General features: G+C 38.8%; 1 protein-coding gene across 10 annotated transcripts in view; it reads left to right on the forward strand.

Moving 5' to 3' along the window:
• The window catches only part of SH3KBP1 (SH3 domain containing kinase binding protein 1), a 205,859-nt gene that overhangs the window by 123,612 nt on the left and 58,905 nt on the right, over nt 1-23,342 (forward strand). For 9 of the 10 annotated variants that reach the window (XR_014947146.1, XR_014947147.1, XM_015886329.3 and 6 more), the window contains one exon: nt 8,131-8,327. Coding sequence is in view for 8 of the 10 variants with exons in the window: in XM_015886329.3 (XP_015741815.1) it covers nt 8,131-8,327 (197 nt within the window). In the remaining 2 variants the exon portion in view is untranslated. Of the gene's footprint in view, nt 1-8,130; nt 8,328-17,539; nt 17,676-23,342 lie in introns of those variants that run through there. The other variant, XM_015886359.3, reaches the window with a different exon arrangement.

The raw sequence follows: 23,342 nt of genomic DNA on the forward strand, positions 1-23,342 counted from the left end.
GGAGACATCTCATAGGGTTGTTTTCACTTAGGAACGTCATTTTAAAACAACCCACAGGTTTCTGATTGCTCCATAAGTTAAGCTTAAGTCAGTACACAGCTTTGGACGACTTATTCCCAGAGGGTGCTTTGATTTGCTGTATTGCATTGCATGAAGCATTCATTGCTCAACTTCTGAAGCAAGCTTAGAGCTTTCACTTTACACACATATGCCTAGTGCTAAAATAATTTTATTTTGAAAGCCATTTTGCAAGAAATTTTCTTACGTAGCCAAGGCCTGGAATAGCTAAATGCTGTTGAATTAGTTTTTAGCTGCTTCTAGAGATATTTTCCCTGAAATATTCAAGAATGTCTCCTGCATAAGCAGCTGGCGTTGCCTTCATAAGCTGACATGGCTTTTTTCATCATTAGGATGCCAAGCCCCACTCAGCAGTAGCTCTAACTCCTTTGGCATTCTGCTCATTAACCTGCTGTCAGAAATTTTTTGCTGCTGCACACGCTGGATGAACACACAACAATGAATTACTTGCAGTGTTATTGATCGCGGCCCCTCTTCTCACGTCCGAGAGCTTTCTGCCACTCCGCAAAAAAAAAAAGCTTCTTAGATTTCTAAGGGATTTTATTTTCACTGGTTTAATTTTTCTTTCTTCCTTCACTTTCTTTTCCTTTGAAAATGCAACAGCTGAGGAACAAGGCAGATTCTATGCCTGGTTTGACAAATATTTGCCTCTCTTTCCATACACTTGGACCCACAATGCTGTCAGTAATAGATGTTAGATATAACGGAAGAAGATGAGACAGGATCGTTGAAACAGAAGTATTCGTGAGTAAATCTTAATTGTGTTTTCTATTGCTCAACTACTTTTGTTTTTTTCCTAATTCTTGAGGAACGGTGGCTGGCCAGGGCTCAGAGAAATCAGTATGGTTGATATAAGGTTGATATACTTATGACATTATTACCTCCATTTAAAAGTGGCTGATTGTGAGCAATGTTAAACAAGGAACCAAAGTGTGGATTTTAAGGGCTCTGAAGAGAATGCAGTTATAATTTTTATTTCAACTTCTAACTTGATGACAAAAAGGAACATATCTTAAATATGTAGCTGCTGCAATGAAAAATAACATCTGGGAAAGTACAGTATTAAAAAAATTGGTAAGGGAAAAACTTTTGATTAAGAAAGTTCTTCCCGTTTTCTGGAGAAAAATGTATGGATTCCAGTGGACTGGGGTTCATGGGTGGAACAGTTGTGTTGGCTGGGGTGAAACACAATAAATCTTTTTAAAGATTCAGACTCCCATCAGCAGGTGATTTTCCATAAGTCTCACAAAAGATCACTTTTTGGTGTGTCAGGCAAAGAATTCTTTTGGCTGTGTTTGCTTATCTGTTCTTTTACATGCAGTAACTTGTTGCTGTGCTTGGTGAGACCGAGTGCAATGGAAAAAAGATTGTTCCAAAATGAAGAATGCAATAGTACAGCTGTAAAACTTCTGAATGAATGACTATTTCTGTTTGTTTTTATGGTACTTGGGGAAATGGCTGGGGGTGAGGTGAAGCCACCAATTTCTGTACTGATGGCTTGTGTTTGTGCTGCAGAAGATGCTTGCAATGCATTGCCTATAATGCATGCTGCTACGTGGTGCAGGACACTGCTCCCCTTGCATGATTAATTGTGAAAGTGTAAAAGATTTGGGGCTGTTTGTTATGTGGCAAGAGCTGTTGTGCTAAGGAAATTGAATGTGCTGAAAGTAAATGACAGAATGTTTGGGTTACTGGGTTACATTTCTTCAAAGAGTGTACCTGAGAAGAATAAATAATTACTACTATTGAGATAGTCTGCACCAGCCATTTGTACGTGTACAAGGGTCTCTCTGCCTTCTCTCTTACAATCTTGGCCCATGATGTCAGAGTGGAGGGTAGTGGTATGGCAGTAGAGGTTGAATCTTCCCACCAATATCCCATTATGTTTTGTAGAATCATGGAATCCTTAGAGTTGGAGGGAACCTTTAAAGGCCATCTAGTCCAGCTCCCCTGCAGTGAATGGGGACATGTACAGCTAGGTCAGGTTGCCCAGGGCCTGATCCAGCCTGGCCTTGAAAGTCTCCAGGAATGGGGCATCAACAACATCCCTGGGCAACCTGTTCCAGTGCCTCACCACCCTCACTGTAAAAGACTTCTTCCCTTTATCTAACCTAACTCTACTCTTTAAGCTTGAAACCACTTCCCCTTGTTCTTTTGCCACAGACCCTGCTGAAGAGTCTGTCCCTTTCTTTCCTGTAGCGCCTCTTTAGACACTGAAAGGCTGCTATTAGGTCATCTGTGAGCCTTCTCTTCTCCAGGCTGAACAGTCCCAGCTCTCACAGTTTGTCCTCATAGAAGCATGTTCCATCCCTTGGATTATTTTTGTGGCCCTCCCCAGGATGTGATCCAGCAGGTCCATGTCCATGTTTTGTTGCTTTGTGACAGTAGAGGGGCACTCTGAGACAATGGTGTCTGACGTGGAAGTGTGGATTAAGCAGAAGGGTAGAATCAAGTTCCTCCATGCAGAAAAAATTGCACCCATTGACATTCCTCAGTGCATGCTGAACATTTATGGAGACCAACAGGGGATGTGAGCACAATGAGGGGTGAGTGGTGCATTTCATCAATGGTGACAGCAACAGTGAGTCACCTTTGCTGGTGCAGATTGTTATGAGCACAGCATGCAGGCTCTTGCTCATTGCTGCTGAAAATACATGGCTAACAGTGATGACTGTGTTGAAAAGTAGGGTTTTGGAACTGAGAATTTGCTCTACCAAATATCGTTATTATGCTGTTTGTTGTTGTTTCCGTGGAAATAAATAGGAGGCATTACTTTTGGTGTGACCTGTGTTAAAATCACGGTTGGTTATGAAGCAAAAGTTTTTATTTACTAACATTGAATTTAGTAACCTGTAATTATGGAGGAGCATCACAGCTTTGTTCCATGGCCATTTTTAAAATCACATTCCCCTTGCTGTCTTTGCTTTTCTTACTTGACTCTACAAAATGTTGTTAGAGATGGTTTCAACAAAATACAGGACTTTTATAGACAGTAAGCTAAAGAGAAATGCCTGATAGGCTGTATTTGTGTGGTCTGCCTTTGCTTCTGTGTGAAGAAAGAAAGACACTTCCTGTCTCATTCGCTGTGGTTACCATGTATAGTTGCATCTTCTTTATCATTCAGATTGGTCACTCGGTAGCTCCACACCGCCATTCTCTAAATAGAAGGAAAGAACACATTTCCCCTTGCCTTCCTTCCCTTCCATAAAAGGCAGAAAACCCAATAAGTTTCATTTACACACTTCTTTACTGTATTAAACACAGTTGGCAGTGTTTGTCTCTGACTGCCAGACCAAATCAGGAGATTCTTTGCGTTGTCTCAGGTGTGTGTCTCTGAACAGTTGACCTTTATGTGGCTTAACAGAGCCGGTCTAAAAAGAGCTCAGAGAGCCAAAGCATCATTGGCTCATGCTCGGCACAGTCGTCATTTCCCCGGTGCCGTAAAATCTCTGTAGACAGAACAGTCCAGAAAACAGAACAAAAATTAAATTCATAAATAATACCTTAAAATAGAAAGCTCTGTAAAACACAAACACAGTGTGTTGCATTTTTTCCCAGCCTTTTTAAGTCATTTTAAAACAATCCTTTTCCTGCTATGAATGGAGTTAATTTTATCGCAACTGTTTATTTTTGTTTTAACAGCTTTAGTTTACACAGCCCTTTATCATCCCCAAATCTCTTTCTGCTTTAGAATCTTGGTTTGATGCCAGCGCAGCTCTGCGGACGTTGGTGAATTAAGCCTGATGTCGTGGTCGCTTTTTAATCCCTGTTGGAGCTATTCTGTTTTGGTACATTTCAGAATGTTGCTCTCGAAAGGCCTGTAGCTGGCATAGCAGCAGTGTGGTATGTTTGAAGTGTCTTGAGAAAGCTAATATCTCTTATATGCCCATAGAGGAAAAATGTGTGTGAAGTGTGAAATTCTTTCAGACAGTGTTGTGAGAATTTAATCCTCATGAATACTAAATTATCTCACATTTGTGAGGAGCACGAAGCAACAGAGAATCTTAGAGCTCTGGATGTTTTTTAAATAGCTTTATGCCAGGAGTCCCTTGTCTAGTTCCAGCCAACAGTTGGGAGCGGCTGACTCCTGGGAATTTTAACTTAGTGATGTGACCCTCAATCAGGCTTTGGGGAGCTCGCTGAGATGTGAGTTCTGCCTTGTGGTGCTGCATTGTTTAGGCAACTATAAATTGGAGCATATTTGTTTCTAGAAACAGAAATGGGAAGGGACACCCAAATAAGACTTAACTGCCTCCTGAGAAACTGAAGATCTGGAAAAGTTTCATGCTGTTAGAATTGGTGGGATGGCAAGTACATTAGTATACTATCACTGCGTTGCTTTTTTATTCTTAGCTTCTCAGCCACCCAAATGCTGACAGAGAGTTGACAGCTTTCTAGAAAATCTGCTGTTTAGTCAGGCCTCTGGCTGTTTTTTTTTTTAATGTAGCTTTTATCCAGTTCTCAGGTATGTGAAGTCCTGAGGAAACCATCTTCTCAGTTCAGTTCTCCTGCAGAGCTGTTTGCAGTAGTGGTGAAAAAGGCCACTGAAAGCTGAAGGAAAAAAAGGGTGTTGGAGGGACAACCTCAGACATTTCTTCCCTATGTAGGTAGGGATAGGGAGGCCAGGACTGCTTTGCTTAGAGTAGGAAAAAGGCTAGTAGGGTTATAGAAGAAATCATAGAATCACAAGCTTGGAAAGAACCTACAAGATCATCTAGTCCAACTGTCCTCCTATTACTATTGCTACCACAAGCCACTAAACCAGCCACTTCTACCAGCTGCAGATGAGAGAATGTCTTAGAGTCTCTTGAATCCCCTTTTTAAAAATTATTATTATTTTTAAGAGACTGGAAGGGATTTGTATTGTGGAGTGAAAACAAATAGCCTTTAAAAGGCAAGAAAAACCTTGACTTCAATTTTGCTCCTCTCTCCAAATTGGAAGAATGGGGTAACCTATCTCAGGAACCTGAAGAGGAATTAAGATGATAAAGAGGGGATTCCATCAGCATGTCATTAAGAGTAAGAGCACATTAGACTATTGCCTGTGTTGTTTCTTCATGTTACTATGGAGGTTTGCATTTCATCTAATATATTCTCAGTTCTTACTGAGTATAGCCCTTCTTAGCTGTCGCCTCTTCTTTCTCTCAGCCACAAAGTGATGTGAAAAAGAAAAGATTAGTTCTTGGAAAAGCTGGGGCCTTTATTCTTTGTTTACTTCTTCATTTAATTATTTTAAGTCCCGGTTTATGAGGAAGTATTATTTTAACTCTGAAGAAGTTGTGTAAGGGTGGTTTCTGGATCTGACTACTCAAATACAGTTTGGACAGATACCACTTCAAGTCTATTCTGTCCTCTTTAAAAATATATTATCTCCTGTGTAACTTTTATTATCAGGACTGTGTAAAGAGACAAAGCTCTCTGAGAATGAAATGACTCAAGGATTATCATCAATTATTATCACAGATGAGTGATGCTAAGAAAGTCTGTTGTAAGCTTGAGGCGAGGTTCCTGATACGAGATGTATTATCTCATTATAGAAGAATGCTAACAGAAGACACCGTAATGAAAAACAAATGCTGACCCATAAACAAAAGCCTAATTTTGTCTGAGTCCCTTGAGGTTTCTGATTTCTCTTTCATGCAGGCTTCAAAGAACTGAAAGTCCATATGACACCTGTTGAGTAACTCCCATAATTACTTCAATATTTTATTTCCATCCACTGGCCAAGCTCTCGGTCTAGCTGTACATGTTCTCCCAAAATTAGTGATGCAGAAAGCCTATTTTCAATGATTTATGTAGAAGAAATGTTTTCCATTCAGTGAGCGACTAAGTCATGTGTCCTTATCAATCAAAACCCAGTTGCATGTGGAAGGAGGTCTCTGCACTGCTGCTTTTGTCCATTTAAGAGCTTTTCATTTTTTCAGTTAGGAGATCCTGGCAAGGATGAAAGGGGAACCTCTGCCAGAGGATAATTTTCATATCCCAGATTGAACAAGATATTTTGTTCAGCAGAGAGAGGATGATCATGGTGAATTTTGTGTTTGAAGGGGTTACTTTGGGAAAGATAATTCATTTTCCTGCTCAAGTGACAACAAGGGTCAGAAATAAGAAAAAGATGGTGACTTTGCCATGTTGCCTGAAGAAATGTTCATCTATCAGGCTTAATTAGTGTAACCCTGCACTTCTGAGCACTTCTGTTCAGACTATGGTGGAATGGCTCTGCTACAGTCAGGACCCCATCACTATGGCCATTACAGTGCAGAGCAGGATTGCAGTGAATGCTTGTTTTCTTTTTCTTTTTGTTGTTGTTGTTGTTACCTTCACAAGCCTTGAACTAAACAGAATTTACCTGATATCGTTTACTTTACTGATGGCTGTTTAACTTCTAAGATAAAACTGTGAAACCAGCTTTGAAGTGTTTTCCAGGCCTGTCGTGGGAAGATTAAAAAGCCCAAGCAAAGCAATTGAGACTCCAGAATATCTGAAAAAAGAGAGCTGTATTATTATTAATAATATTATTAAGAATTCTTTTAATTCCAATCCCGGGCAGTTTATGGGACAAATAACATGTACAGTACTATCTAAATCAAATAGCATATATGTATATTCAACAGGTAAAAATAACAGCTATGCAAGAAGCCAGAGAGCCAAAGCATTTTGCTTATCTTTAGCCTTTTTGTTTGTTTCTAAATGCGAGCTGCTCTGATTCTGCATTCATGTTTTTGGTATAGCAAATCTCAGTACAGAGCAGTATATGATAATTTGCTTAGCATTCTTGCTAAATTCCTGTCCTAGCACACAATTCTTGAATTCCTCTCCTTGCAGCATCATGCTGTTTAAACCAATTTTAACATGCGAGTTTCTTGCTTCTTTGATTGTGAATTTATGCCTTTAGGCCTGAGGACTTGTTAAGGATTCTGTGCTTCATCAGAGAAGCATAATGTAGACCTAGAAGAAGATTGTGTTTTACTCACTAGTTATCTCACAGATATCTACCTTAATAGTGAATTGCCAGGAATACAAGAAGTCTCCCTGAAAGCAAGTTACTGCTCACTAGAAAGACAGAAACTTCTTGCACAGAGACCAATGAAACCAAACACTGTGAGCCAAGCCCCAGAAAATCATTGTTATTACTAGGCAGAATTAGCAATTTAGTAGCATAAACTGCTGTGTTTTTCCTGGAAACGTATTTAAGTCAATCTGCAATGTAGGAAGGAAGGTTTAAGTGATTCTGGGGACTGTTTCAATTGGAGGAAACTTCAGTGGGTCCCTTCTGCTGCCAGTTACTCCTTGATGTGTCTCTGCACCATCCTGTAAAGGACTGAGACGTCACCATATTGGATCTGTGGCCTGTCCTATTCAAACAGCGGAAATTTTCAGATAAGCACGGATAAATTTTCCTATTCACTGGGAGAAGTAATGAAAATCGGTACGGCGGTTTTGATTTATTATATTCCTAGGGGATTGTGTGCATGGGTGCTTTTCTTATGAGGCTGGCTGTGCTGCAGAAAGATTTAATGCTCAGCAGGGAACATATTATGCAGCTTATTTGATTGCAAATTTGTTTAAACAGCTTTCAGCTTTATATTTCCCTGTTAGGTAATGTAACTTTAGATACCACTTGCATAATTGGCCTGATGTGAGTCATACAGATTTAAGATACAGTACTCCTGGTCTGACTGACTGTTGGTGTTAAGTGGCTTTAAAAAACAGCTGCCCCAGAACTGATTTTAACTCTTTCATTTATTGAGTTATATTGCAATAATCTGTGTATAGGGAGCCTTGATACTCTAGGAATGACTGCCTTCATGAATGAACTTCTGATGCTGGAGTGCGCATGTTTTGTGAACTGGTATGAGCTCTAACTAGTACACCAGTGTGACAAACTGAAATGCTTTTTAAAACTCCAAAACAAGAGCATGGCACAGAGAACCTCTCTACCAGTTTCTCATCATTTGTTTTCCTTTAGAGCTTGGTGGGAGGGCCCTGGTCACCGTCTCTTTTGAAAACAGAGATTTTCGTACCTGATATTCATTCTTTTATCCCTCTTAGGTCTGAAAGATACTACAGGCTCTGAGAGTGATGGTGGTGACTCTGGCAGCACAAAATCAGAAGGAGCCAATGGAGGCACGACAATCCAACCCAAAAAGGTCAAGGGTGTTGGCTTTGGAGATATCTTCAAAGACAAACCTATAAAGCTACGGCCAAGGTCAATAGAAGTTGAAACGGACTTTCTCCCAGTAGATAAGGTATGTATCATTTCTTCTCTTTGGTGTTGGTTTAAAGAAGTTTCCATCCTTAAGTTTGAAATTCTGTCATGGGCAAGAACTCTGTGGTCATTACTTCTTAATCTTTCTGTGGACTACTTTCTGTTCTTTTTCTTTTGCCATACACTGGAAGGTGAATTCCAGTGATGTTAACTGCCTGCAAGAATTATTACTTTGCTTAAAGATTTATTCCTCTGTTCTTCTGTCTACAAAGAGTGCTTTCAAATATGTATACATATACTAGTTTAGACAACAAGATTGGAGAGAGATTGTGCTTTTTCAGATTTGCAATTACTTAATTGTAATAATTGCTAGTTGTTATGTAAACTAAACAGGAAATCAGTCATTGTGTCACTGGCTTTCTAAAAAAGGATATTTTGGAGAATAGCTAAATACCTCAATTTAGAAACAGTTTGTTAATTTAAAAGGTGCATTTAAAATCTCCTAATCTTAATTTAAAAGATATATTAAGAAGGAAAAAAATATATTTTTAAGGTTTGTTCTGCATGTCATAAAAAGGAATTACTGAGACTAACACCTGTTTTCATTTTCTGACATATTGAAGCAGGCCATCTTTATAGAGAGTGTTCTTTGTATTCTAACCTCCAAGACTATCACTGCATAAAGAGAGACTAGAAATCAAAATGAGACGTTCCTAATAATTGGGGGAGGTGGGGTTTTTTTTGTTTGTTTGTTTGTTTCTTTTTTCTTTTCAAAAATGAATGTATTTATCATTTCAAACTATGTTCATTAGGGAAATAAAGCAAAAAAAACCCATTCTTTCCTAATGAAGTAACAAGACTAATAACAACAACAAAAAGCCACTTAGCAAATCCTTTCTTAGAGTGAACAACTGGATTGACATAAAGGTATTAATATTCTGAGAAGCATTCAGAGGTTTGGACAGCCTTTTTCTTAGGTTTCATGATGATTTTAAGAAGCTCCTAGGCAGCTGCTGTTGCTCCCTGATGCTGTAGCCTCTCACATTCTGTCCCATGCTTGTTCATTTGCCTGTAGAACCAGATGCTTCAGGAATTATATCTTTTAGCCCTCAAAGCTTCTGGGTTTTAACCTAGATAACGTAAGTAACCTAATTCATAATACACCTCCCATCCCCAGTTCCTCACTAAGTTATAGTGGTCCAGCAGAAACAGAAGTCAAGCAGAAGCATGGTTGAAACTAATGAAGTTAGTTACACTACAAGATAACTGGTAGATATTTTACAATAGATTGCAATTTGGATTCTATATAGTAAAGAGCCTGGATAACCTAAGGGAAAAACCTAGATATGTTTCCATTGCTGACTTCTTCAAAGTCTGGCAGTTCTCTACTAACTTTGTGTTTCTAGGTAGACTTACTAACTCTTGGCACAGGGCTGTTAATGCGAAGAAGCAGAAGCAGCTGAGCTGTATTTAAAAGGCACCTCATCAAAGAAGTCCACCTGGGGCACAAGATAGCAGTAGCCCATAGAATGCTAGCTAAGGAGCCTTCTTTTGCCAGATTAAGGGAAAGAGGTGGAGAGGCAATGAAGTCAGTTCTGCATGGAGCCATTGTCATGTCTTTTTTTTCTGAGTTTATTTGTGACCCTGGTGATCTCTGGTGGTTCAAGTAAAAATGGACTTTATGAGAGTTTTGTGAGGATGCTAAAATAATTTTTCAGGAGAACACACACAAACTCAGTAACAGATTTCTTTTTTTTATTTTTTAACCTCTTTTGGGGATATGTTTGTTTTCATAATTAGGTGGCTGCCTGAGATCTTGTTCATACAAGTCCCACGTAAGGAAAATTCCTTTTTGTATACGATGCACTTGAAAGCAGATGGACTTCAGATTATACTTGTCTGTTCTTAATCCTTTTCTCTGAACTCAGGACAAAAAGTTCTGTAGCTACATATTTTAACATTTTTATTCTCTGTAGCTTTCTATTTTAATAATGCGTGATGTGAGTTTTAAGTTCTTAATTTTCTTCTTGTAACTATGTAAAGGAAATCTGCAGACAATCTGCTAAGATAAACACACCTAGAATTTACATGCTAATGGTATTTATAGTTGGTATGCAAAAGAAATGTTCACTTGTAAGGTGGCTGTAGACAGAATTCAGATGTTGCTCAAAATCTAATTCTCTCAAGTCAGATACAGGCAGAATAGAACTTTCAAATGATAAGGCTCCGTTTATGCCGCATGAATTATTTCTTGTGTCTGCACCACCACCTACGTGGTAGTAATAGTAAATGTGAACTAATTAAAATAAATTATGTGCCCCTTAAACTCTGGACTTCATTGTTTTAGTATGAAGTGCTCACAAAATGCTTAGAAAGTTCCCTTTGTTCACTGAGGTAAAATTGCTCTGCTTTATTATAGTGAGAAATCTTGCCTTTGTTTCTCCCAGAGCCAGATAAGCAGTGTAAGTCTGAAGATTCATTGCCCAGACAAAAATTGAACAGAGAGTATTCAGAAGATTTTGAATTTTTTTCATCCTGCCCATAGACTTCCCGTGTCTTCAGATTTCTCCTAATGTTGCACGGCTAGGGGAAAATGATATCTTCATCTTTGCGAGTATAGTTGGTTATTCATATTCAAGTATGTAGATAAGTAGAAGAAAGATGTTGCTGTTGTTTGCTTTTTTTTTTTTCCTGGGTAGGGTCAGGTCGTTTAACCTTTGAACTGGACTGTTGAGAGGCTTGAGGACTGTTGTCTGCCTATTCAGAGCACCAACACCTGATTCACTGACAAAATATGGGATTTTAACTGTAAAATATTAACTTCCCTAAATACTTTTCTTCTGGCTGCAAGAAATTCCTCCCTTGTCATTGCAGCGTTCTTTGCTATTTAATGATGGCTGAGAGAGAGAATCCCACCTTGTTTGTAGTACCAAGAAAGGTCATATTTGGCACAAGAGGTCTGCATCGGGGGGGTTAAAAATGTTGTGATTTATGATACAGAGTCTTGAATGTAGGTTTTAAAGGGATTTTTGTCTTAGTATGTATCTTACTCATCTGCAAGAAATAGCCTCAGTTTTCCAATAACTTGTAATCTTTATGAGTCAGAAACAAAACGTCTCTCAATTCCTTCATTTTTTTTCAGATTTTCTGATGTTTGAAGATCTTCGCATTCTTCATAGTGGTTCTTCTTTATGTTATTTTTTATGAAACATTTTGTATATGTTTGTAGTGATAATCTAACCTGTTTGATTTAAAATATTTCCTATCAACTGTTGAATTTTTTTAAGTATCAGGAACTAATGTTAAGGGTTGTTTTTAAGTATCAGGAAACTATAGTAAGGATCTTATAATGTGAGATTATTTCTAACAAGGTAATTCTCATGAAGGTGTCAATCCCATCTACAGAAGAACTGACTTGGTCTTGTCTTGTTGGCATTATTACATTCTGTTCAGTCATAGTTTCATAGTTTCATAGTTTCGTGCGGGTTGGAAGGGACCTTAGAGATCATCGAGTCCAGCCCCCAGGATTCGAGCCTCTGTGTAGCAGAGTGGCACTTCTACCACTTGCGCCACAGGGGGGATTTGAACTCCGGGCCCCAGTGTTGCAAGGCGGCGTCTTTAACCACTGCGCCACCGTGGCACACATGGTCATGTTTTTCTATGTTATGAACCATAAGTTTAGATCATATTTCATACCAGGGTGATATGAATTATTGTTGTGTTAAGTTGGGAAGGCTTTTACACAAATACTGGCAGGGGTCTGAGGACGGAAAGGATTGCTGCCAGCAGAGCAGGAAGAGATTCCATTACGCCCTGCTGTAAATCATCAGTCATATTGTTGTGCTCCAAGAATTAGCCCAGTGCTAACAACATAGAACAGAGTGACCCTTGTCTTTTAGGGTCATCAGTGAACTCTCTAAGGACAAAATTTAGGAATTGTGTGTAAGCCCATTGATTTTATTGGTGTGCTGAATTCATTGCTTAGCTGTTCTTTGTTCTAACAATCACAAAAACGTTATCCTAGGGAAATTAATGATGCAATTGTGGTAGTTTAGCATGAGCCATCAAAACTGTTTCTTCCACGTTTTAACAAAATCAAACACTTTTGCTTTGTAGGTTTGTTTTCTGTTTGCATTGATGAATTTACCACTGGCTGTATTTGTTTTCCAGTCAAAGTAGAATCAGATTCCTGAGGCTTGGCTCTGTCATATTCCCATTAATGATAGGTGTAGGTGAGTTAATCGACTGTGCTACATATGACTGAAGCTGTAGTTTGCTGACCTGAATTTCTGAAAGAAGTACGGTGTGCTTTTAGGCATGTTGTTTCTCCTTAGAAAAGGCAGTATAGCATTATTGTTAAAGTTAAAAGTTTTACAGACAAATAAGAATTCCTGTTTCTTCTTTCTGCTTGTGCATCACCAACACATTTGCACAAGTGTTCATGTTTAGTTCTTCTTTTCCTTCTTTATTTTGTAGTACATTGTCTAAAACTTGCGTTTCTAGGTTGCACTTTCTTCCAATATGTTCTATATACGCTATCATTGTTCCAATAAGCTATCACATTTTCCTCTATCTAAAAATAAATCTCTAGAAGTATAGGAAAATTAATTCAACCAATACATTCCTTTGTCTGAGTTAACTGTGTCATGTTGGTTAGTGAACTGAAATCTCAGCCAAAAGAACTAGAATCCAAAATAAGTGAATATAAATGAAGTCTTTTTTTTATCTTTCTCTGAAAACTGTCCTTGCTTCTGAAGAGACTATTGAGAGAATCTCTTACATTTTCCATTTGAGATATATTCATATCAAATTCATATTGCCTTTTCTTTTGTTTAGATCTCCATAGTGAGCTTGCACTGGTGAATTTGAGCAAAGCTGGATTTCATTAGCAGGATTTAGTGAGGTCACATTAGTGATTGCCAGAACTGAATGTAAATGCTATCCAACCAGCAAACCAGGCAATATTGCAGTCACCACCATGACGTAATGTAAAGGGGAGGCTATTGTGGCTCTAGATCCAGCAACTAGTTAACTGCTCATTAGGGATCCTTCTCACTGCACGACACCACCTAGCAATTTTTATTTCTGCATGTATTTAGTACACTGAGGAGAGGGGAAATGGAGAGGAAATAATGAAAGTAGACACAACAGCTATAAGGGCTAAGAACTGATGCCAATTATTGAATCTACCTGTCCTCTATGATAAGACAGAAAGTTGTAAATTCAGAGTGCCTGTAAGACCTGGGTTTCTATTTTGAGGCCATGATCTAGGGACTGAGTCTGTGATGGTGAGGTTTTTTTGGACACATTTTTTCCACACCAGTTATGCCAGTTCCTGCCTTGCTGTCTGTATAGAGCATTTCCACCTTTAATGTTCAGTTGTCACTTAAAAATGAAAGGCTTGGGAGATGCAAGTTGGAGGCCTTGCTCAGCCTATGTTGTGCTTGATCTCAGGGCTACAAGGCCTGCACCTGCTGCATGTGCTGATCACAAAGATGTGGAAGCCATTGGTCAAAATCCTGAGATAATTAAAAAAATGAATGTGAGTGATGGCACCCATGCTGAATATGAACACTAGTAAGGCAGAAAGCATGCAGTGTGAATATTAAGTGTGTGTAGTAGTTTGCAGTTGAAAGCACTGGTTTCTGGCATTTGTTTATTCGGAAATAGCCATTGGAGATGGCAGCGGTCACAGCGAGCATCAGCGGCATGTCAGACTGTGTGTAGGAACAGCGGAAGCATTCAGCTGTTTGAGAAGCGTTTGTGTTCAGCTTTGAAGTTGCTGTCTGTGTAGTTTGGCACCCCTGCCCTAACCACTTAGTTCAGAGACATCTTGTGAGCCACCAGGCAAGAAGGCCCTGGCCTCTCTGGCAGCTGCCTCGAGAGCTCGGCTGCCCGCAGCCAAACCTTGTTCCTCCACCAACAGTGTGACCCCTCATTCTGAGAGCTGTGTCTGGAAGCACAATTTATGTTTATTTCATTATGCAGAAATAACACGTGGTTGTAAACGGAATATTATGTTTGTGGAGCACTGTGGATGGTTCTTTGGAATATCATTAGCCTTTCAGGAGTAAACAATTCCACAGCAAAAAGAAGGAAGGATAGGTGGCCAGTTCTTGAACTGAGGGGTAGTCAGAAAGCAGCATGCATCTTGGGGAGGCTGACTATGACAGTTCCTGGTACAGGGGAATGGAAAGGGAAATGGAAACTTGTGTTTAAAGAGAAGAACCGATCTGATAACCCTAGAGCTGGCAGTGAGTCTTTGCTGAGTCACCAAACTATGATACTTGAGTGAATAGTGTCTCCTGGCCTTCTGTTTGTACATGTCTGGCATTTCTGGGCTAGCTTTGCTTTAGTGCTTTCTCACATTGGTTTGGAGAATATTCAGACTGCTCAACAGAGTTACCAGATACCAGTGGCAGAGTTAAGCTTTCCCACCAGCCTGCAACAGCAGTTTTTGGCAGAGGAAGTTAGCTACACAGTATTTTGTGCTTCTTGTGACTTTTTAAAGAGTATGTTTTAAATAAAGCATCTACTGGACCCTAGGTAAATGCAAGATAGCTGTTGTCTGTGCCTCAGCGGACTTATATCTGAACGGATTTGGCCATATGTAATGAATGTATCCAGCATATGCGTGAACACTGTTTTCAACTTATAGTCTATCTTGAGCTACTTGAGTAGCAGCTAAAAATAGAAGCAGAGTAGTATAAAAGTATTGCTAGTACTGGAAGTTGCTCCTAAAACTGACATGGAGATGTTGTTCTCCCAGGGAGAGTTCTGGGCTTCTGCCAGAGGGAGCTCCCTTTGAGGCACTGGCAGGCAGCACTCCAGAATTTTCAGGAATGGTTTTGATTAGAAATTCTTAGGGTTCTCTGGGAAAACAGGATGCATAGGTTTTAGCTGTTGCAATTCTATTTCATAATAGGGACAGAGTAAAAGCATGTGCATTCTACATTGCTGCAAACTCAGTTGTGTGTCGATGACCAGTGGTTTCCTAAATCACAGGAAAGGTCTCACTTTTCCATTAAATCTTAGCATTCCCAAGCTTTATACCCCCACAAGTACTCAAAAGAAGAATCATTTTTTAAAAAAAATAATAATTAAAAAATATATATATATATATATATATATCCTCCAAAAACCAACAAAGATACTGTGATTTAACAGTAAAATGAAGCTTGTTTCCTGAGGTCCAGAGAGATTTGATGGAGACAAAGTCTGAATTTCAACTTCAGTACAGAGAAAATGTTTTAGAAAGTAGTGGTGCTGCCATGCAGCTGTTGGGCTTCAGTTTACATATTGAACTGTCTAATAAGAACACTAAAATCTACTCAAGTAAAATCTAACTGATACAAGTTGATAGAAAACATTTCAATGTGTTGAATCAAGACTTTAGGAATAAATAATTTTACAAACAGCGTTGCTGTATTGCTGGGTAAGATGAAGTCGTTTTCTTGCTTCGCTTGGGTTGTGTCAGATAAAGCAACTTTGATTTTTAATTGCTGCTTATGAGTATTTAGGTTTATAAATTTGATGTTTAATCTTATTAGCGCTCATGTACTTTAAAAGTTAAAGAACAAATACTGCCAAAAAATGAAATAGCCAGTCAGAGTTTGGAAATTATGTTCATGTTTGCTGAGGTATTGAAAACATTTATGAATGTGTACTAGATTGCCTATAGCCCGTAACATTACTGAAAGTCAAATGCATGCACTCATCTTTTGCTACCTACTTGGACTCATTAGTTGGTGGATTTTTGCTTAAATGATTTCCATTTTTGATTGTCACTTATGAAAGATTATTTTTAGAAGGTCATACTTGATCACGCCGCTTATATTTACTTACATTTGATAAATATATATGCACAAATATATATATATCTTTAAAATATATTACAGATTATTCTTGTCTCAAAACATAGATACCTTTTTGTGTGTGTGTTTTTCTTGTACTGATAATGATGTATTGTAATGCAGCTTTAATTTGTAATTGGAAAACAGATAACTTCAGGCTGGCTCGTGAGGCATTCAGACTTTTCTCTGAGTCATTTCTGAACCTGTTCTGCAGCATAGTGCTGGCTCATAGGTTGCGCTACAAGGGATGTTGCCTTTCCTGTGACCAATTGTCTTGGTCTTTTCCTACCTTTAAAATATCCTGCCTTTTTTTTGTGTATTTGCATTGGTAGTTCTACCCGGATAACTTTAATTTGCTTTCAGTTTGATCCAAGCCTCCCAACCAGGTTAGGACCCAATGCATGTAACAAATCCTCAGAGGTTGTCTGATTTATTTATTTGTTCTTTTTAAATTACATCTTGTAGAGAAAGTCGTATATCCAGCCTCAGTTCTAGTATTTCACTATACTAAAAGATTATACTATATATATATCCCAGCTCTACAGATTACATTGTTTCCTTGTTCTGTGGGCACCACATTGAACAATTTACTGGCCTCCTCTTTAAAATCTACATACTGTCAAAGTTTATCATGTCCTTCCGTACTCTGTTTCTCAAAACCAAGGAACCATCTTTTATCTATTTAGTGTATGAGTACAGTGGGCTTTTTCCTTGCCCCAGCATTGTTTTGCCACTCCCACGATACTGTCTTTTTAGAGGATGAGTGTGTGTTTAGGGAATGTGTAGAGTGTACGTATGTGTGTACATTGCAGATGTACTTGTTTATAAATGCATGATCATTTTTCTGAAGGTTACTGAATGGTTTATAAGGAAAAATGGAAGCATGAGTGTGTAGGATGTTGTGGCTTGCATAAATATATTCAATTTCTTCCAAATTATCTGAGCAGCTTATGATGTGATTCCTGTCCTCCTCTGCCCTTTTATGTTCATTTTAAGTTTGAATGCTCATGAGGAGGAAGCACTGAGGACTTAAAATACTTTCATGGAACAGAGCATAATCTTAGTGATGCTTCAGTTTCTTGATTGTCTTTCTTTAAAAGATAGTGTCTGTCAGAAAAGCCTAAATATGATTTCAACCATTTCCCTCCACCCCCCAATATAGGGAAATGTACATTCAGAATTTGTCAGAAGCTCATTTTCCTGTAGTTATTTGCAAGACTTACTTTCTGGACTGTTCACAAGAAGCCCATACATCCTCTTTTCACATTACCTTTCCCAGCTATCAGTCTCATGAAGTCAGGAGAGGAAACTTCTAACTCAAGTGTGAGCAGAGGTAGGAAAAGCTCCAGATTTCCTGTGAAATAAACAAGTGGAACCTTTGTTTCCCTGGGATGGTTCGAAGAGTGAGTCAGTGCTAGGGCTGGGCTCCCACCCTTGCTGGGCTGAGCTCATGCAAGGAAGGGGCAGGACTCCAGTGCTCTTCTTGGACACTCTGAGCTGCTGAAAGGCAGCTGGGCTTCACAATGGGAGAGGAGGTATTTCTTTTATAATTGGTTGGGTAGTTTTTTTTTTTCTGTCACTATTTAAAACTCTTTTGTAATATATGTATTCTGAAAGCACAGAATTTGACTCCATTGTGATTCTGCACAGTTTGTAGATGCTGATGCTGGGTAGGTAAAAAGAAAAAGAGTGCTGGGGATCCTGAAGTCCATTTCTGTCATAGAGGAAGGTATTAAAATAGGGGGTTTCTTCTGCATGAAAATGAATTCTGTCCTGGCTCTGTTTAGCTTAAGTTTTTTTTTCCTTTTGGACTGTTTGGCCGTTAAGCTTGCACAGATGGGTTTCTTTATTATTTCTATAAGATTTGGCTTCAGTTTTCTTACTCTAAAGGGTAGTCTAACTTTGGAATTAAGCAAGAATAGTTACACAGTCTTTAGGATATGTTGTTCTTTCAAATATTTACTTTCTAAACAAAAATTATCCCCTCTTCCTCCTTTTTCCTTTCCTTCCCCAGTGTTCTAATAAAACCGCTTCTTTTTGGCAGGAGGAAAGAGGAGGAGCTTTGCTAATTCCTCTTCTGTGTGAGACGACATTTGGGGTCTTTCGTATGAATGAGGAAAACTTATAGAAATTATTCTGAAGCAAATCTTAGTGGGATAATAAATCTAAATGGGAATTATCCCTACAAGGAAAACTGGAGTCAACTGATGTTTGTAAAATCTTACAGGGAGCTGAAGGGAGAGACACCAAATAAACTGCCCAATTATTTACAGATACTTTGGGGTCTCTTGATAGAAACATTCTCTTTGTTTAACAGCTCAAGTCAGTAGAGTATGCAGGAATGAAGCTACGGTTTTTCTGAGTTGTTTCTTTTACAGTGTTCCATGTGTCTTTCCTTTGCCTTTAGAAAAAGGTGAAGGAGTAAAAGACGAGTGTTAAAGAATCACAGAGCAGCCAGACACTCTGGGGGACTGAAAGTCTCCAGGCCGATTTCTAAATTGCCTTTCTGTCATCTTTTTTGCATGTTTCTATATTAAGTCAGTGACTTTTGATCTCTATAGAATAGTTCTTAAATACCATGAATACATTATTCATCATATTATTCATTATTGAGCTTATACTATTAAAGTTAGTTGACTAAGCACTTCCTAGAAACTTCTCAGTAAAACTCAGGGAGGGGTGATTGGACTCAGTTCCTGGGGGAAGTCCCCAGGCAGCACTGCCTTGTAGCCAAGAGCATTGTACTGCTGCCTGGGTTCTGCTGGGTGCTGGCCCACTTGCCATTCTGTGGCCACCCAAAGAGCAGGAGACCTGCATGCATCCAGCTGGCAGCTTCTTTAGAAGCAGGCTCTGTACCTAAAGCACTTGCTGAAAAGAAAAGCTGAAACACATGATATTAGTCATTTTTCACTTGTGTTTCAAGTTGTTGAGATGTATTCAAAGGAAAATAGTTGAAATTCCAGTTTGTTGAAAGAACTGAATGGTGATGCTCATGGATTTTGCTTTGTCACTTGGTTGTTTTCTTAGACTTTTCTTTAAGAAATGCAAGTAGCTCAGCTGCTTCCCTTACTGCTGCAAGAGGAAGTGTAGATCTACGTAGCAGTTGTAAGGTTCATTAATTTTTGTAAGAGAGAAGGTTTCATAACAGCAGTTTCTCTGCTGATGGTACAATCTGGATCATGCTGGTTATCAGCTGCAATCTAGACAGGCATGGCTCTCCTGGGAGATTGTGAAGGGATTTCATTCACTAAGTGCAGCCTGACTGCAGGATTCTTCCCAGAGGAGACAGAAATTAATTGCGATTTGCAACCTGCAAATGGTAAAATTCCTGACAAGGGGTGTCGGGGGACATTTTACATTTGCATGAAGCACAGTCAGTAAAAGGGGAACATGAAAAATAAATAAAGCACCGAAGAAAAAGGACTCATCTATTGGAAAACAAACAAACAAAACTCTTTCCTTGCAAAAGCACCTTCTACCATCCAAATGTTTGGCTTGAGGAGGAAAGAAAATGAGCTTGTCCAGACTCCTCAATTCCACATGCATCCTTTCAGTACTGGGATGAGGCAGTTGGGAGCATACTGTGTGGTTTTCATTGTAGTTGTGTTTTATCTTATTCATTTAATTTTATTTCCTAAGTGTTTTTACTCCTTAGTGATTCTAATATGTCATGCTCCATTTGTTTCAGCAGTGTCTGCCTAATCTAAGCTCTTCCATTGGCTTTCTCAATATTAGCATTTTTTGGAAGGCAGATTTTGAGTTCATTAGCTGTTTGAAACTTGCATGACTGGCAGCATCGAATGTCAGAAGTTCAAATTTAAAAGAAATAGGAATCATACAAAGAGTGTGAGTTAAGATATATAGGTTTCTCTCCTGTCAGCTCAAACATAAGAGGAGAAAACAGTCTATCTGTTCCCTTCCTTGTCCATAATTGAAGATTTGTCAAGATACCAAGCTATTAAAGCTTGGAGTCTGAACTCATCTGCTGATAGAATGGGTACCCAATGGAGAGTAATGATGGAAAAAACAAAATGTACACTGTTCTGCTCTCTGAGCTACTCAGGGTTTTCATGAAAATGACAGCGTGGGTTCCTCCTCACTGGGGATATCCTATGATTCTATGAATTCATTGTTTGTATTCATTGAAGCTTTTGTTCCTACACCTCATTTTTATCCAAGAAGTTAAAAGAAAAATTTTCCAGCTCTTATTTTACCTACTTATTTGTTTGGATGTTATTTGAAATAGCACGTGTTTCTCAAGGGACTTGCATGAGGCTGATGAAGATGGTCTTGATCTGTGTTTTATGGACTGCTGGTGGTCTGCTAAACACCTGCTAGTTTTAGTGCATGGATAGCTGGATTAGACATTTGGCTCAGGTCATTTTTAATGGAGCTCAACAGCTGGAAACGAGAACTACAGTAATTTTCCATTTAAGCAGTTCTGAAATTGCTGAAGAGTTGTTTTGTATTTGCAAATGGGAAGTTGGGAATCTGTGAAACAGTCCCTCTAATCAGATGTCTTGCACGCTATGAAGATTTGGGACTCTCCAGAAATATAAATTACATGAATGTGAAGGACATAAACAGTTACAGCTCGGCATAAACATCAGTATCATCACTGAGGGAGTAGTGTGAATTCATACATTGAAATACTGCGCCTATTGTGTCTCTGAAGACACCTTAAGTCTATAGCACTTTATCAGAGTAAAATTGGAGGCATTTAAAGCCTTGTCAGGATTACCTGACAGAGCCTGATTTGTTCAGCAGGTAGGCGACTTGTTGTATACGCTTCTCTGACTGTGTTGTGATGTACTTCATTCACCTTACAGGTCATGAAAAGATTGAAATGTCTAAAGAAAATATGCAGTTCTGTATTACTGTGTGGTGGATTTCTCTTTCTCATTACAGTTTGGTTTTATAATCTTTTAGATTTACAGGAGGTTTCTGGGGGACAGAAGAGGGGCCAAGGAACCAGGTTTATAAGTGCCATAAATCACTTTTTAGCTCTGTAATTTCTCAATTGAAAGTGTTTATACTGGCCTACAAATCAGTGGATTTAAATTAATTAAGAGTTGCTGCTTTGTGATTTTTGAGAGTTTTCTAATTATTTGTTCAATATATCTTTGTTTTTCATATGGGCTGATTTTGTCTTTGACTGAAAATGCTAGTTTGAAAATGTTTGGGGGAACAGAAGAACTGGTGTAAGCCTTTGAGGTTTCTCTTGTTTTATCACTTTATTTTCATGTCACTTTGCTTTATTTAGATTTACTTTCTGAAGTGTACCACATTCAGTATTCCATTTCCATATGCTCAAAGAATGAGGTTTCCAAGATATTAAAAGACCTTGAGACATTTGTAATTCAGATCATTCCTAGGCTCCTGTTGCACCTCCAAACAGTTCAATACTGGCAAGCCTAGGGAAATGTATGAGATCAGGGTAAACTTAGAGAGCTTTTATGGTGAGTGTTAACAGCCTCCACTGATTTTTAACCTTGTGTTTTACAACCTTAATGGATTTTTTTTCCCTCTTCAGATCTGGTCATATATTCATTTCTCATAAATTTTTGGTTTCTGTTACTTGCTGTAAAAAAGTGCTGCTCAGCTTGCTTACCTGATGTGGGAAGGAGTGCCTCCCTTTGTTTTGAGTGTTGTACCTGCTGATTTCATCTGATAACCCTTTATTTCTATTACTGGAAGAGATAATCAGTGAATCCTCCATAACCACCTTCTCAGCAAACGCTCTCCCAGATTTTTATAGACCTTTCTTAATCACCCATATTTATTGTCAGGGATAGGATTAGGGGTCTGTTCCATAGGTTTAATTATTCTTTGCTTTCTATGTTTTTCTAGTTCCTTTAGTGACTGAGATGAATTATGTGTGCCAGGGAAGGAGGTGAGAACTGCACGCTGCAGTGTTGAATGGATTTGTACTGTGTTTTGACAACAGGCGTAACTTCTGGTTTTCCCCTTTTCTGCATCAGCTGTGAACATGGGGAAAGTAAGGGCCTTGATCCAGATCCCTGAGGAATTGTACTTGCCACTGTGATGAAATCTTGCCTTTTGTTTCCTGTCTTTTAAGCATTTACCTATCCAAGTTAATACTTTAAAAATAAATAAATGAGGATGAATAGTGGACTCTTTCAGATCTATATTTCAGTTTCATTTTTCAGTCTGGAGTTGGGTCACAGCTTAAATCTTCTTCAGGGGACTGGAACAACAGCCTTTTTATTTGTATGTTTTAAAGAAAACTTCCATGAATTCCTGTGAAATCCCTAAGTTTTGAGGTTTGCAAACTTTCAAATAGCTAAGGTAAATGATCACTACAATTATAAATAATCACAACTAGTTTAGTTAGTAGATGAAATTTAATTAAAACAAGATAAAAATATTAACACCAAATAAAATGATTTGCAGAGCCTAGTGCTTGGGCCTAAAATAAGAAGGCCAGGAAACTTCTTGAGAGAGTCCAGTGAAGGGGCCATGGAGATGATGAGGAGCCTGGAGCATCTCCTGTATGAGAAAAGGCTGAGAGACCTGGGGCTATTCAGCCTGCAGTAGAGAGAGCTGAGAGGGGATGTTATCCATGCTTATAAATATCTAAGGGTGGGAGGCAAGTGGATATTGGGATATTGTCAGGCTCTTTTTAGTGGTGCCCAGTGACAGGACAAAGGCGCAAAAGGTGCAGACTGAAACATAGGAAATTCCATATGGACATGAGGCCCAGAGTGATTGGGGAGTCTCCTTCAAAACCTGCCCAGATGCTATGTAACCTACTGTAGGGAACCTGCTTTAGCAGCGGGTTGGACTGGGGGGTGATCTCCAGAGGTCCCTTCCAACCCCTCTTATCCTGTTCAGAATCACATGAATCATTTTCTGTCTATCCTAGTAATAGATTTTATAGGCCTTCTTTGTATATCATTTCTAAATTCTTTTCAACCCAACTAAATAAAGCACTGGCAAATTATTTCATTGAATATTTTAGAAGTTAGTTATTTTAAAGAAAGTAGTAGTTTTTAATCAAAGCAAATGTGACCATTCTTGAATCATTTACAGCTTTTTGCTCTCACTTTGTTCTTTACCCATTCTCTGTGCACTTTCCTTCGGTTTGTTTACTTTCCTGCTTACTTGTTTGCTCAGATTCCAGTGTCCTGACTGTCAGCACATCCCAGATACAGCAATTGTAAGATGCTGTCACACTCAGT

Source organism: Coturnix japonica, chromosome 1, assembly GCF_054131305.1.
Source record: "Coturnix japonica strain WE chromosome 1, WE-NBRP24, whole genome shotgun sequence".
Classification (NCBI taxonomy): Eukaryota; Metazoa; Chordata; class Aves; order Galliformes; family Phasianidae; genus Coturnix; species Coturnix japonica.